This window comes from Physeter macrocephalus, chromosome 20, assembly GCF_002837175.3.
Source record: "Physeter macrocephalus isolate SW-GA chromosome 20, ASM283717v5, whole genome shotgun sequence".
NCBI lineage: Eukaryota > Metazoa > Chordata > Mammalia > Artiodactyla > Physeteridae > Physeter > Physeter macrocephalus.
Window position 1 is genome coordinate 59,152,870 of NC_041233.1, and position 14,915 is coordinate 59,167,784.

At 51.8% G+C, this 14,915-nt stretch overlaps 1 protein-coding gene across 13 annotated transcripts in view; it reads right to left on the bottom strand.

The window, feature by feature from the left end:
• The window catches only part of SH3PXD2A (SH3 and PX domains 2A), a 246,105-nt gene that overhangs the window by 117,659 nt on the left and 113,531 nt on the right, over positions 1-14,915 (bottom strand). For all 13 annotated transcript variants that reach the window (XM_028481821.2, XM_028481820.2, XM_028481822.2 and 10 more), the window contains one exon: positions 5,926-6,002. In XM_028481821.2, coding sequence (XP_028337622.1) covers positions 5,926-6,002 — 77 coding nt within the window. The remainder of the gene's footprint in view (positions 1-5,925; positions 6,003-14,915) is intronic.

Sequence of the window (14,915 nt, forward strand, 5' to 3'; positions counted from 1 at the left end):
CCTCCCACTTAGGCGCAGAGCTGCTGGCCAGCTCCCCCCTGCAGCAGCGGTGAACACAGGGGCTCTTCATGCCGACAGAGACCGGCATTCCGGGGGCAGAGGACGCGTGGGCTGGAAGGGCCTCAGACAAAGAGGCCTTTTGGGCGAACCGTTGCGGCATCTTTATTTAACAGGGAGCCCCGAGGGGAGCCGCATTGAGGGCTCGTCCTGATTTCAGGCTGACAAGAGGCTCTTGGCTCAGAGCAGCTTCCATCAGAGCTGCCGCCAAACCCAGCTCTGGCCAAAGTCATTTGGCAGGAGAGCTGGGTGCTGAGCAGTCAGTCCCCACGGCCTGGGCTGGCAATGACAGCCAGAGCCGGGGAACCCCCAAACCTAGCTATTCTTGGAGGAGCAGGTAGCGACCAATACATGGGCATCTTCAGGGCCACCACCGCCGGCTCAGGCCTAAAACTCTGCCATTGGACATTCAGGATGTATGCCATGGGGTGGTTAAGTCAGGGCTAGGCAGGTGGGAGTTTGAGTCCTAGGTCTACCGTTCACAGGCTGTGTGATGCTGAGTGCCTTGCTTGCCCTCTCTGAGCTCAGTACGATAGATCTCATATGGCACCTATCTTTTAGGAGATTCAATGAGATCCTGAATATGCAGAGCCTAGCACAGTGCCTGGCACTGAGTAAACAGTAAAATTTAGTTATACTATTGTCTTCATGATCATTATCCTTTGGGTGAAAGCAGTGAGGTATACTAGAAAGAATGGGAGTCAGGAGACTTCATTTCTACAATAGATCCAATTCTGCCGTTATATACTTGCTCCATGACCTTGGGCAGCCACCTCACCTCTCTGGCTGTTGTTTCTTCTAGGATAAAATAGACTAGCTTCAGAATCTCCAACCGAATCTCATAGAACACGTGTTTGATGAGATAAAGGGAATTCTGTGGGCACATGTGAAATGGTGCCTTGTAGATCCCCATCTTGTGGGCATCATGTTCATTAGCACAGCAAAGGCTCTGAGAAGTCCTGCAGGCAAGAAACCTACAGAGCTGTGTTCAGGCCAGTACTTATTAATAATAACGACATCCTGGGAATTTTACTCATTTAATCATCACATTAACTCTAAGAGATGAGTATGACTATGATTCCAGTTTAACAGAAGAAGAAACGAAAGCACAGAGAGGTTAAATCATTTCTCAAGGCCACACAGCTAATAAGTGGCGAGATTTTGAATGAGGTGTCTGAGTCCAGAGCCTATGCTCTGTCTGATCTGCAACTCTGTACTTCCTCCAGCATTACCCACAAGTCTCTGACTGTGGAGCTCATTTTCCAAACAATTCCTATTGACAGCCCATGGAACCCAGCTAGGCAAATCCAGGCCAGAGACATTCTGAAGTTTCTTCCAGCTCTAACAGTCAATGGCTCCAGGACTGCAAACAGCACCATTATCAGTGAATTCAGTGTCCAATCTATCACCAGCCCGGTCTTTGCAAGTACAGCAGTGGCATGGGAGGGGGCCCCAGGCAGACTGTGCTCAGACCCTCTGCTTCGAAATGATCTCCCTCCACGAAGCCCACCATGCTGGGTTATGTCTATCCCAGGACAAAAGGCAAAGTTCTGCATTTGTCAAAGCAACTGGGGGTGTCCTGCTCTTTCCACAGGATCAAACACTGCCCTATTTTTAGCAGCATCATTTTGGTTTCTAATCAATGGGACTCTTAGAGTAAAAGCCCAGCGACTCTGGGTGGGGTAGGGGTATGTGGTGGGGGGTGAATGGGCTGAGGGGGCTGAAGTCCTACCCATTTGGCCTCCACTCTCACCCCCGGGGGCTGCTTCTAACCTGCTCTGGACTATTCCTCCTAGTTCAGCATCTAGGAAGCTGGGGGCTCACTGAACTTTTATAAATCAGAGTATTTCAAACACATGAGTTCTCTTTTTGAAGGATCTAAGCAGCAAATTCTTTTGTAATGGAAATAGTGCTTAATTCGCAATTGCAGTTTAAGGCATTTCACAAGGGAGCCTAGTAATTGGGGCCTTGGGGACATGTCACCCTCCTTGGAGGTTTCCTCTGCTTGTGTGCGATCTTTGCATTTTGTCGTCAGATACTGCCTGGCCTCCCGCGTGGGACCAGGCTTCCTGCTTGTTAGTGAAGACGCAAAGATAACAGATGGGGCCTTCAATGAGCTCTTGGACTGGAGAAGATGGACACACAGAAATTACCCTCCTATGGAGGGTAAGTGTGCAGCATGGAGGCGTGCACGGAGTATGGAGTATGCTGGACAGCAGGGGTGGCCAGCTTCCTCCGGGGAGGTGGAAGGCTTCTGGGAGGGGCATCGTGGTAGCCAAATGTATCCCCAGGAAAGGGATTAGCACAGGCTAAGGGGTGGAAGTCTAAGGGAGTCTGGCTAGCTGTGGGTGGCTGCACTTCTGCAGACTGGGCTGCAGGGCGGGAGCTGAGGCTGAAGCAGCCCATGGAACAACACCACAGACGGCCCGGCTCAGCCGGTCAGAGGTTCTTGTGGAGCCGATGAGGCTCCTCTGAAGGCCTTTACGTAGAAAATGGACACAATCAGCTTTATCCCAGGCTGGAAATGCTTTCTTCCTGGGTCTGTCTGGACCAGAGGAGATGGAGAGATTCTGCCACCTGGGTTTCCTCCGAGCACCAGACCACTCAGGAGGCATGAAGGCATCAGTCTTGGCTCTCTGCCTCAGTCTCCCCCATTAGCAACACATCTGGCCCAGGCCTGCCTTAGAATAAGGGGCACAAGAACAAAGTTACTCTCCCCGTATCTAGGACGGAGCATGCCAGGGAGCCCTGGTGCTTCTTAAAGGAGTCTGTTTTTGTTGCAACATGAACCTTTTTCTTTATTAAGGTGAGAGACAATGATGGGCTATGGTGGAAAACTCCCACGGTGGGACGGAGAACGGCTGGGGCTAAGAACCTCCATGAAGCAATAGCCAAAGTTTTCGAATATGGGAAGTGGGGCTAAAAATTAATGAGTCTGGGAGATGCAGAGGGTGGGGAGGGGAGATCCTTACCCCTTCAGGGCTGACATCCTTGTTAGGCTTGGAGTCCCTCCTCCAGTCTAACTCCAGCCAACCCCTCATCCCACCTATAAAGAGAGCCTTTGATTCTGAAAGCAAGTCTCTCGTGGACAGCAGAATAATAGAAGCGAGCTCGGCTTTTTGGGTAACAAAAAAATTCTAGCTGCACCCACCAGGAAATGGAGACTTGTATAAATGTTGTTACATGGTGGAGGGTATGCTGATTATTCTCAAACACTCTTTCTCACTGCCCCCTACCCCCGTATATCTACTTTATCCCATAGACAAACACTGCAAACATGTATTTCACATGCAGGAACGGGGTAGATGGAGTCATTTATGGGGTAGATTGTTTGTCCGAGCCCCTAAAGTATAGCTCACACTTGTTAGTGAGATGAAAGTCTTCCAATTGTTGAGACCACAGAACGATTAAATATTAACCGCATAACCATGTTGCCCATTAAATTAATTTATGGAATTACAGAAAAGCGTTTGGAACCCTTCTTGATAGACACTGGCCTTCAAGAGCCACATAAAACAATCACCTGGCTGGCACTTGGTAAACTTTCCGTGACGCTCATCCAATCTGCTCCATATATGTTTAAAATTAACACTGAGATCTGGGCTGTGAAGCTGCCATCAGGCGGCGGGACTGGCTGGCCGGCGAGGGCAGGGAGCCCGAAGTCTGGGAGGGTCCGCTGCACGGTCAGACTTTCTATATCTGAGTCCTGGCAGAGAAGCTGGCTACTCCGTGTACAAAGCCGGTTTCACAATTTTGGGTGCATTTGAATCCCCAGCAAATCCCAGACTCGGAGCCCATACCTGTCCAGCAGGTCCAAGGAGGATTCTGGCCAGCCAAGCAGAGCTGCATGGGCAGGCTCCTGGAAATAAAACTCCAGAGGTTCCAAGCAGTGTGTCCGAGGACAGGTAGAGACAAGGGACGGCTGGCCATGGAGTGGACTGCACGTGGCCCTGACCATGAAGTTGCCTGTGGGGGGCAGTGATGCTGGGTGAAAGGTTGGATCCTGAGTGGCACAGACTGGACTAGTGGGCGGCAGGGCTGTGAAGTACAATGCTGGGCGGCAGTGACCGTGGACTGCAGCTGAACTTACCCCTAATGACCATTCCAAGGTTATTCCAAGGTCTCAGACAATTAGACCACAGATCCCAGCTTTCTAGTTCAGCAGAATTAAAGGTCACTTCTGTACTGCCCTGCCTCTCTGCCATTCTCAGAGTAAATCACTGCCTGCAAGCTGCCTGGCTGCTCGGTGAACCCATGACATTGCTCCTTGTTGCCTGGCTCTGAGTAGTTCTCATTTGTGCTAATCAGGTTAGGAGGCCCCTCCTCTTGCAGACCCCACTTAAATGGCTCCCCAGCCACCAGGAGCACCACGGGGGCTCCGGAGCCCTCATCCCCAATCAAGAGTCCTGTTCAAAGCCTGATCCCAGGAGATAAGATGTTATCAGTTTCCTGCTCCAGACGACCCAGAAGATGGCATTTCCACAGAGTCCAACTGCAGATGCCTTGGGGTCCACCAGCTCAGGGAGGCCAAGGCTGATGTGAACCATAAATCCCAGCTGCAAGAGGCTCCCCCCTGCCCTTTGCCCCTCCTCCATTAGCTCTGCCAATTTGTCTAACTGCTTGGGAAAGGAATAAAGAGAAATAAAAGCTCAGGCTGCAGCCATCAATTTAACTAGAAACGGCAAATGCCCTCTAAAGAGAAAAATGAATATTGATCTGAAGAAGAGAAGCTTCTACCTTCAGGAAATTCATCATCGGGGCATCCTTTTACATTAAGGCAGAAAACGTGACCAAGAGCTGGATTTGACCCCAGCTCTTCTCGGCCTAATACCAGCACTCACAACAACACATCCCCCACTTGCTTCTCCTCAAGATTCCTGAGTCAGACTCCACAGTAGTTTTCACTTAACTAGGAAATTCCATCTCCATTAAAGCCAGTGGTGCCCAGTGGTAATATTAAATTGTTTACGCCTTGTAATAATAATAACAAAAAGCTAGCGTCCACTGAATGTTTCCTCTGTGCGGACACTTTGTGCTGCTGCCTTATGCCTGTCAGGTCACTGCATCCTCATGTGACCACCCTCTGAGGAGGTACTACTCTCCTTCCTGTTGTACGGATGTGGAAACTGAGGCTCCGGGATGTTCGGTAACTTGCCCAACTTCACAAAGCCAGCAGGGTTTCAAACCCAGGCCGTCTGGCCATCTGGAGGCCATGTGCCAAGGCCACTAAAGTGGGAGCCTCTCATCCCCACTGCAGGGGCCCCAGGGGGTCCCAGGCTCCAGACAAAGTGGAAAGACAAACAGGCTCTGCTTCATGACCCTGCAGTTGCTGCCAGTCTGCTCTTCGGCATTGACTGTTCTAATGCATGTACGTGCACGTGCCTACATATGTATGTGTGTGTGTGTGTGTGTGTGTGTGTGTGTGTGTGTGTAGTGAGCATTTGCATCTATAAAGATGTATACACGAATATTTGTATCTATCAAGACTTCTGTGAATAAACAAATATGCATTTTGGATGCTACTGAACTCAGGACTAATTCCAAAAATGTCCCAAAGGGAATTCAAAGAAGAGTTCTCCTGTATCCAGCAAAATGCCACACACAGAATCCCTTCAGCAGCGGCCCCTTCACAGAGCTCCCAAGCTGGTGGAAGTGATTTAAAGGAGTGTTTTGTAAACACGGACCCATCATGAAAGGAATAGAGTCTTCAGCTGTGACCCTGGCGGTCCCTCATGCAGGAGATGCCAGGCCTCAGGATGCATCTGCTAGACCACAGCAGAGGGTTTTGTACAGACAACCTTCCTTCACAGATGGATAGACTCTCTGGCAGATGGACCACCCGCTCCCCTGCCCCAGACACACTCTTACCCGGCAGTACTCATCGATGGGCTTCAGCCTCTTCACGGCTACGTCCCGGATGTGGCTTCTCCGGAAGAGGATTTTGCCTGGAAGAGAGATGCTCGTGAGCTGGGTGACTCTGGGTAAAGCTGCCATAGGGACCTGGGACGCTATCCTCTCATTCCCTCTCCCTTGGCTTCTCAGCATCTTAGCTGGCCACCAAACACCACCACCTCTGCCCGTTGCCAAGGAAACAAGAGAGGAGTGGTCACCTCTCCCCGGGGGGCAGGAGGTGCCCCAGGCTGAGGGCCCAGGACTTCTGGGGCAGACGAGGAGCCCCGCAGGCTGCCATCTTGGCCAAATCACCTTGTCTGGGTCTAAAGACAGAATCCATGCCCCTATGTGGGTGTACCTCTCAAGTGATCTCGCAAATAAATATGAAGGATGGCCCAACCCACCCCTGTGTTTTGTTTCCAGGCCCATCCCTCCTTGAGAAATCGGTATTCATTCCTGCCAGCCTGATAGGAATTCCTATTCTTAGTTAAGTTGGGTGGCTATTTCTAGGGCAGGCTCAGGCCAATACAAGGGAGCATGGCTGCCCCAGCCTGACTGGCCTCCAGCCGTACGGGCCCCTGCAGCTGGGCTGGTGTACCCCTCTACAGGTATGGGCAAGGCTTACGGAAAATGCCAGCCCCCAAACCTTCCCAGGAGGCTCTTCTGAACCAGCCAGATTCAATTATAACAAATAGATCAAAGCATAGTCCTTTTACAATTGGTTAAATTTAGAATCTGAACTCCTTGGTCTGACATTCAATGCCTAACACAGCTGATGTTTCTGTGCCCAGTGGCCACCAATGTCTAGGCCAATGCCTCCTTTTTAGAAGCTTGATTGCCGAGCTGGGAGTAATCACTCTCTTTCCAGAACACCTACACATTTTGTCCATTCCTAAGACACTCAACACATTCTGACGTGTATTACAAACATTTGTGAGCCCCTTCCACCAGAAGCCTGTCTGTCTCATCTTAGGGCCCACGGAGCACAGCACGTGGTGAGGTACTCACCTCACAGCTATAACAGGCATCTATTGTCCAAGACCACCCATTCCCCTCTGGAGAGCCTCCCACATCCATTCCCTTGTGGGTTCAAATGGGGCCGACCACACCCCCTGGCAACAATGGTATGCATGTGACCCAGCGTAGCCACCCAGAGTCACAGCGATGGGCTCAGAGGTGGGCAGGGGACCCGATCTGGGCCAGTGAGGGTCAGCCCTGAGGCTTCTTCGGGTGTCCTCTTCCTGCCACAGTTTCTCCTACAGCTGCTAAGCTGGCAGGATGAGAGCCTGGAGCTGCTAGTGACCATCTTTATTATTGCCTAAGAAGGAAACCAACCGAGAGAAAGGATCTGAACCTGGCACAGAGTAGGTGCTCAATAAATGTTTCTTCTCTCTTCTTCTTCCTTCTTTTTTTTTTTTTTTTTTTTTTTTGGCTGCCCCATTCAGCTTGTGGGAACTTAGTTCCCTGACCACAGATTGAACCCGCGCCCTCGGCAGTGAAAGCACAGAGCCCTAACCACTGGACCACCAGGGAATGCAATAAATGTTTCTTGAATGATTGAAAAGCAGAGCTGAGAGATGCTGAAGGGCAGATTCCTTTGACATCATTTGAGCAGCTGGATGTAGTTGTTCCTGAACCCAGGGTCTACCTGGTACTTTCCACTTATATAAAATAATACAAATTTTTTAAATTGAAACTTGTTGGAGATGGATTTTCATCACTTGCATTAATGGAGTCCTAAATGAGATGACTCCCTTTGCAAGTGAACAAATATGTAGACTGCATGTTAATCTACTTAAGCTGCTTCTATCAAGGTCCAAGTGAAGTACTAAGCATTGCCTGGGTTTAGGTTGTTGAAGTGAGTGCAAGTTGCTTATTTGGGAAGTGATCTGGGAAGTACCAGTAGGGGAGTGGGGAAGTAAGGCAGGGCAGGCGAGGACGTGTCCTCCGGCCAGTTAATCATGGTGGATGGCGGCAGCTCATTTCTGTTGAGGAACTCGGGGGATCATGTAGAACAGACTGCAGAGGTATCCCAACCAGGGGCGAGGAGGCTGGGGTATTTATCACCAACTCCCTGCTTGTTGTTGAGCTTCTGAGAGCACTGCTTCTTGGGAGCTTCTGGCCGAGTACGCTCCCGTGGCTAGAACAAAGCCCCCAGTTTTCCTGTAAGCAGGCTTTGGCAGGTAGAGGAGAATGGAAAGGGGACCTGGGGGGCCCTGGAAACAGCTGCTACAGCCATCCCTGACTTCCCCGTCACCACAGGTACTGGTCACCAGTCCTGTTCCAGCCAGACCATGGAGCATCTAACTCATCAAGTTGTGTGTGACTTGTTGCGCATTTGTGTCTGTCATCCCCCTGCACTCAGTGTGAACCAGAGGCCCCTCCTGTAGCTGCTTCCTCCCCTTTGCAACTCTCGCTGCACTCAGCACAAGGCTTTGCATACAGCAGACGCCCAACAGGCACTTGCTGGTCCGTGCATCTCCCTCCCTCTCCCAGATGCTCCGTCAAGCTCTCCTTCCTCCCTTTCTCACCCAAGCCTGGTAGAGGGGCTGTGTCCCCGGCAGAGGGATGACACTGCATAGACTGGACAGTGTCATCAAAGATAAATGGGCTCTTCCTTTTGAAAAGAGAGAAAACATGATTCATCAAGACATGGGAGGGACTTCCCTGGTGGCGCAGTGGTTAAGAATCCGCCTGCCAATGCAGGGGACGTGGGTTTGAGCCCTGGTCCGGGAAGACCCCACATGCCGCAGAGCAGCTAAGCCCATGCGCCACAACTACTGAGTCTGTGCTCTAGAGCCTGTGAGCCACAACTACTGAAGCCCACGTGCCTAGAGCCTGTGCTCTGCAACAAGAGAAGCCACCGCAATGAGAAGCCCGCGCACCGCAACGAAGAGTAGCCCCCGCTCGCTGCAACTAGAGAAAGCCCGCGCACAGCAATGAAGACCCAACATGGCCAAAAAAAAAAAAAAAAGACATGGGAGACGGCCGCCTTCCCTTGGGGGAAGATGTCACAGATTTGGTATTCTTGGCCTCTTTGCCTCCTATCCTTTTTTGGTTGCCTGTTGCTCTATTGCCTGCGGGCCACAGGAGCACGTGTGTGCAGCCAAGGGGACGGTGTGTGAAATAAACACGTGGTGGGAGGACACCCACTCTCTGGACTGACAAAATGACAGGCGGCCCTGGGGTGGGGTTCTGGACCTTCTACCTGAGCCAGGTAGCTGTCAGGAGCTGGGGACCACCCAGGCCCAGTGACGCCAGCAGCTAAGCTGTATCTCACAAGAACCTGGAGGACTTGCTCGGAGGTGAAGAACCTAGGAGGGACCGGGATCAGGGGGTGGGGTGGTGGACCCCAGACATGGCTCTGCCCTGTGCTTCTTTCAAAGGAGGAAAATGTGACTTATCCACTCCCCCAAAATAGCACTCCTGCCCTTTCTCATCCCGTCAGAGGACAAAAAAGAAAGCAGAGAGATGGGGAGACAAACTAGGTCGCTCCTCCCAGACCCCCATCTCAAGGCTGACCAAACCTCTTGACTGGGTTTGATATTCATGAGATATATAGATACAGATACAGATATAGATATTGACACAGATACAGATATTGATACAGATATAGATATACCAGATAGGACTCGATCCAGTTGCAGAGACAGAAGTAGCAAAAAACAAATAGTTAAGGAACGACTAAGGCCTCCAGAGGTGCAGAAGCTTTTAAGGGCGGGCTGGGGTGGGGAGATGGGGAGAGAGGTGGGAGGGCTCCTCACCCAGCTGGCACGGGACCTCCGCCCTGCCCTTCAAGCCCACCCTCTGCAGGTGAGGCAGCCATGCCTCCAGGCTGGACACCTCCCATCTCCTCCACAAGGCTCGTGGGTCTGTTGCTCAGGTACAAAGTCAGAGGAGAATTTCTGTACGAGCCATTTGCCAGTTGAGTTTTTGGAATCCCAGCAGGGCTTCTCTCCTCCGCGCTGAAATCCTGGAGGAGCAACGTTTTCTTTCCTTGGGCCCTTTTGGCACAGAGGCTGCTGGGAGTGGGGCAGGGGGAGGGGGAGGCAGGGAAGATCTGGAAGGGATTCTATGGTCTTGACTTCTCTCTTAGGGATCCCAACGGCATTCTGCAAGCCAAACCGGTGACCATATTAAAAGGGAGAGAGAGAAAAGGGAGGAGGAGGAACAACCCCATGAAGGAAGCCGGGACCACAGGGCATTAAAGGCCTCTTGTAAATGTAATTCAGCCCGTTCACAGCAAGGCCAGGCGAGACTCTTGCCAGAGCCTTCAAAGCCCTGTAGATGCAGCCCCAGAAATATGATAAGCATCATAAGGAAGATTACACACGGGGCATGAGACAGACCTCAGGATTAACTCCTTCCTGAAAGCAGAGAAGAGAGCTGTTGAGCCTGACAGGGTCTGAGCATGTAAGTGGAGGCTCCTCTTCCTGCCATTCCGGGCTGGGCTGAGAGGGTGGGGCCAGCAGGGTCCTTGGCTGGAGTCCTGGGTTCAAGTCCTGCCTTGGCCACAGACTGGCTGTGTGACCCTCCACGGGGCCTCTGCATTCTCATCTGGAGACTGAAGGGCCGGGCCTCCGTGGCTGCTCCCTCCGGGAGTCCTAAGATGCATTTGGGGGTGGGGTTATTGAGAGGGCAGAGGAGGAGTGAGACAACGGGTAACAGTAGCTAAGTGTTTACTCCTGCCAGGCACAGGCTAATAAGAGCTTTCCATTGGGTTCTCTGGCTTTATCCTCACCACAACTTTAAAGCAAGTGCTTTAAAAAAAAAAATCTATTTATTTATTTATTTATTTTTGGCGGTGTTGGGTCTTCATTTCGGTGCGAGGGCTTTCTCTAGCTGTGGCAAGCGGGGGCCACTCTTCATCGCGGCGCGCGGGCCTCTCACTATCGTGGCCTCTCTTGTTGCGGAGCACAGGCTCCAGACGCGCAGGCTCAGTAGTTGTGGCTCACGGGCCTAGTTGCTCCGCGGCATGTGGGATCTTCCCAGATCAGGGCTCGAACCCGTGTCCCCAGCGTTAGCAGGTAGATTCTCAACCACTGCGCCACCAGGGAAGCCCAAAGCAAGTGCTTTTATTGTCCCCACTTTGCCCAGGAGGAGCTGGTGGCTCAGAGAGGTTGAAGGACTTGTCCAAAGTCACACAGCTATTAAATGGCTGAGCTGGGATTTCAACCTGTGGTTTTGGAGCTCAGGTAGTGAGAGGGAGAGAGTTCTTTGGGCTCAGATCACGTAAGGCCGTGAGAACCACTTAGGATTTTCTTGTGGGTGCGATAGGAGTATGATTAACATTTCCTCCAATCCAGGTGCTGCGCTGAGGTCTGGGGAGCAAGTGTCTCGAGGGCTGACTGAGAACGAAGCAAGCAATAATCGTGGAGGACGGAACATGCCAGGGTGAGTGAGATGCACGCAGCCCCCCGAGGTCTCTGCCGACCAGATACAAGTGAATGAATGAGTGAGCGAATGGATGAGAGTGAACGGGGGAATGAGAGTGAAAGGACCAATGGACCAACAAAGCAGGGAAGGAGAGGTGACCCAGTGTCTAGTGGACTTGGGGAGAAAGAGCTCCCCGAAACAGCAAACCTCCCTGTCCTTTAAAGGGCCCTTCCTGCCCCACGCCCATCCCTGCCCTGGCTGAGCAGGTGCCAGCCCAGCGGTATCAGCGGGATGCTCGCCCTCAGAGCGGGAGGGCATCACCTGGGGGAGGCCGGCTCTGCCCCACACCCTAATCTGGCCTAACCTTCTCACCATGAGTGTCCACTCTGGGCCAGGACACATAGGTGGGGCACTGACTCGGGAAGGTCCCCCTGCTTGAGTGGAAGAGGTGTTTCTCCCTCCTACGCAGGATACCAGGCACTTAATGAAGCATCTTAGTGGCACTTGAGGGGTCTTAGTAGTTGGCATTTGCTTCTAGAGAATGAATTATTTCAAGAAGGTGAGAGATGAGGACATGGCTCCTTCTCACTGATAGGGAGAAGTGGTTAAAGAAAAGACAGAAATTTCTGAGAGCAGTTAACCCCCTCGGCCAGCCACGACCCCAGGTTCCTCCTTGTAAAATGTGGTACCCATAGGGGATTCCTTAAGCAGGAGTCGGGGGCCAGGGGCACAGGAAGAGCCCACCTACCTAGGGAGCTCCCACCGTAGCCATGAAGAGCCTGTAGCAACCTCCAGGAGACAGGCACATGTTCTGACAAATGGGCAAGTACCCACTATACGGGGCAATAGAGGGCACTGGCTATAGGGGAAATAGGAGAGGGCTGACCTCTTTTGGTCTCTCCAGGCTGATCTATTCTTGGCAGCCTCTCCTCTTCAAAATTCACAGCATATATGCATGTATACGTCCTCATATAACTCTCTCTCCCTTGCTTTTTTTGCCACCTGCAATGCCATCCATCCATCCATCCATCCATCCATCCATCACTGTCTTGATGGAGGGCCTGCTCCAGTGTTAAGAACACTGCAGTGGACAAGACAGATGAGGGGCCCTGCCCTCAAGGTGTTTACTTTCTCACTGGGGAGGGGATGTGTATGGAAGGGATACAGTATACAATGTTCATATCTAGTAAATAGTGTGGTTACACACATATGTCTCCCCCCACCTCTATAAAGAGAATATAACAAGGTAATGGGAAAGGGTGTGCCTGGGGGTGGGGGAATTCAGCTAGTGGTCAGGGAAGTCTCTGATTTCATTGGAGTCTCTGAGGAGGAGAAAAGCCAGCCACGCAAAGCTCTGGCGCAAGAGGGCTCAGCCAGAGGCAACCACAGAGCAAAGCTGGAAGGTGGAAAAGAGGCCATGTAGCAGTCTTATAAGCCACAGAAAGGAGTTTGGTTTTTTTCTAAGCACGCTTGGGCCTACTGACCCAAATCCCTCCCCATCTTAAGGCTCATTTTCCATATCCTCAGGCCTTCTCCATGAAGCCTTCCTTGAATGCCTGCCCTGCCCTCCTTTGCCAGCCTCCTGGACCGCTGGCAGTCACCCCACTCTCGCCCTCCCTCTCTTGCTGTCGTGGAGAATTTGTCAGAGGGCTATCATCCTCAGGGCCCCCTCTCACCTTCCCAGGGGGGTCCCCTGATGCACAGGCCAGCTCCCCCCAGCCACCCTGGCCTCCAAGGACACAGATGCTCCCACCCCTCTCCCTTCAGTGCAGCCTAGAGACCCTGGAGCATCACAGGGACCCGCCTAAGGTAAACGGAGACCACAGGAGGCCCCGAGGCCCACAGACTGCATGGCACAGAGGTCTTGTTATCCACGAACAACACTCCTGCCCATCTAATTGGATCTGAGGACAGAAAGGAAAGGGGAGTGTATCCAGCTCCCAGGGCTGCCATAGCAAATGACCACCAACTTGGTGGCTCAAAACAACAGAAATTTATTCTCTCCTAGTTCTGAGGCCAGAAATCTGAAATCAAAGTGTCAGCAGGCCATGCTGCATCTGAAGTCTCTAGGGAACAATCCTTCCTTGACTCTTCCAGCTTCTGGCAGCTCTAGGCATTCCTAGGCTTGCAGCAGCATCACTCCAATCTCTGCCTCTGCCTTCACATGCTCCCCCACCCCATCCCCCAGCCTGTGTCTCAAATCTCCCTCTGTCTTTCTTTTGTAAGGACATCTGCCTTTGGGTTGGGTGCCCACCCTAAATTCAGGATGAACTCATGTCACAATCCTTAACTTAATTACATCTGCAAAAACCCTTTTTCCAAATAAGGTCATATTCACAGGTTGCAGGGGTTAGGATGTGGACATATCTTTTTGGGGCCACTCTTCCACCCACTACAGAGGTTATGGGAGAGTCCACAGGGCTGACCAGACACCTGAGAGAGTCTTGGATCCCTAACTGGATTGCAATCACCCTGAGAGGAAGGGATGACTTTCTACACTCCCTTCAGCCCTGGCAATACCTGGCATGGAGCTGGGTGTAATGAATGTGGGTGTTGCCTGATTCCCTCGGGAGGGATGGGGCACTGTCTGGAGAGAGTGGATCAAGGGTCTCTGGAGCCCAAGATGGGAGAGACAAGCTGTGAGGATCTGAAAGCTGAGTGAATGGGGGAGAGGGGTCCTCTCTGGCTCTGCGGGCTGATGTGGCACCCAGGGGAGAAGAGACATATTTCCCAAAGCAATGAAAGGAAAGAAGATGGGAGGGTTACTAGAGGGACACCCCCACCCTACCCAAACCGACATGTATGCTATGGGCTGAATGTTTGTGCCCCTCAAAATTCATGTTGAAACCCTAACGCCCACTGTGATGGTAGTTAGGAGGTAGAGCCTTTGGGAGGTGATCAGGTCATGAGGGTGGGGCTCTCATGAATGGGATTAGTGCTCTTATAAAAGGGGCCCCACAGAACTAGCCCCTCTGACATGTGAGGATACAGCTAGAAGTCAGCAACCTGGAAGAGGGCCCTCACCTGACCACTCTGGCAAACCTGATCTCAGACTTCCAGCCTCCAGAACTGTGAGAAATACATTTCTGTTGTTTATAAGCTACCCAGGCTGTGGTATTTTGTGACAGCAGCCTGAACGGACTAAGTCAGGGTGACATGACACAGGCAATGCCTGTGGGGAGGAAAAAGGAATAATTAATCTTCTACTCCCCCAGCTCTCTGCAGGCTTACAACCTGGCGTGGGTCCTTGTGTGAAGTGGGTCAGGCCAGCAAAAGAACCCTGTGCTCGACTGCCCGGATCGGGTGCCTCAGACTGTTGTGGTGCTGACAGATTGATGAAGACAGACGCTCTTACATAAAGAGCCTTGGGCGTAGGAGGACCAAGAGAACCTAATGCGTGAACCTGCTCATGGCTATTCCTTCACGATGAAAAGCAAAAACAAACGTCCCTCCTTCATTTTCATCCCTTTAATTTCAGAGCGGCTGATAGCAAACCCCAACTCCAGGAGTAACCCCAGTAGGCAGGGACCCAAGTTGCTCCAGTGAGAATCATCCTGGGACTTTTTTTTTTTTTTTTGTGGTACGCGGGC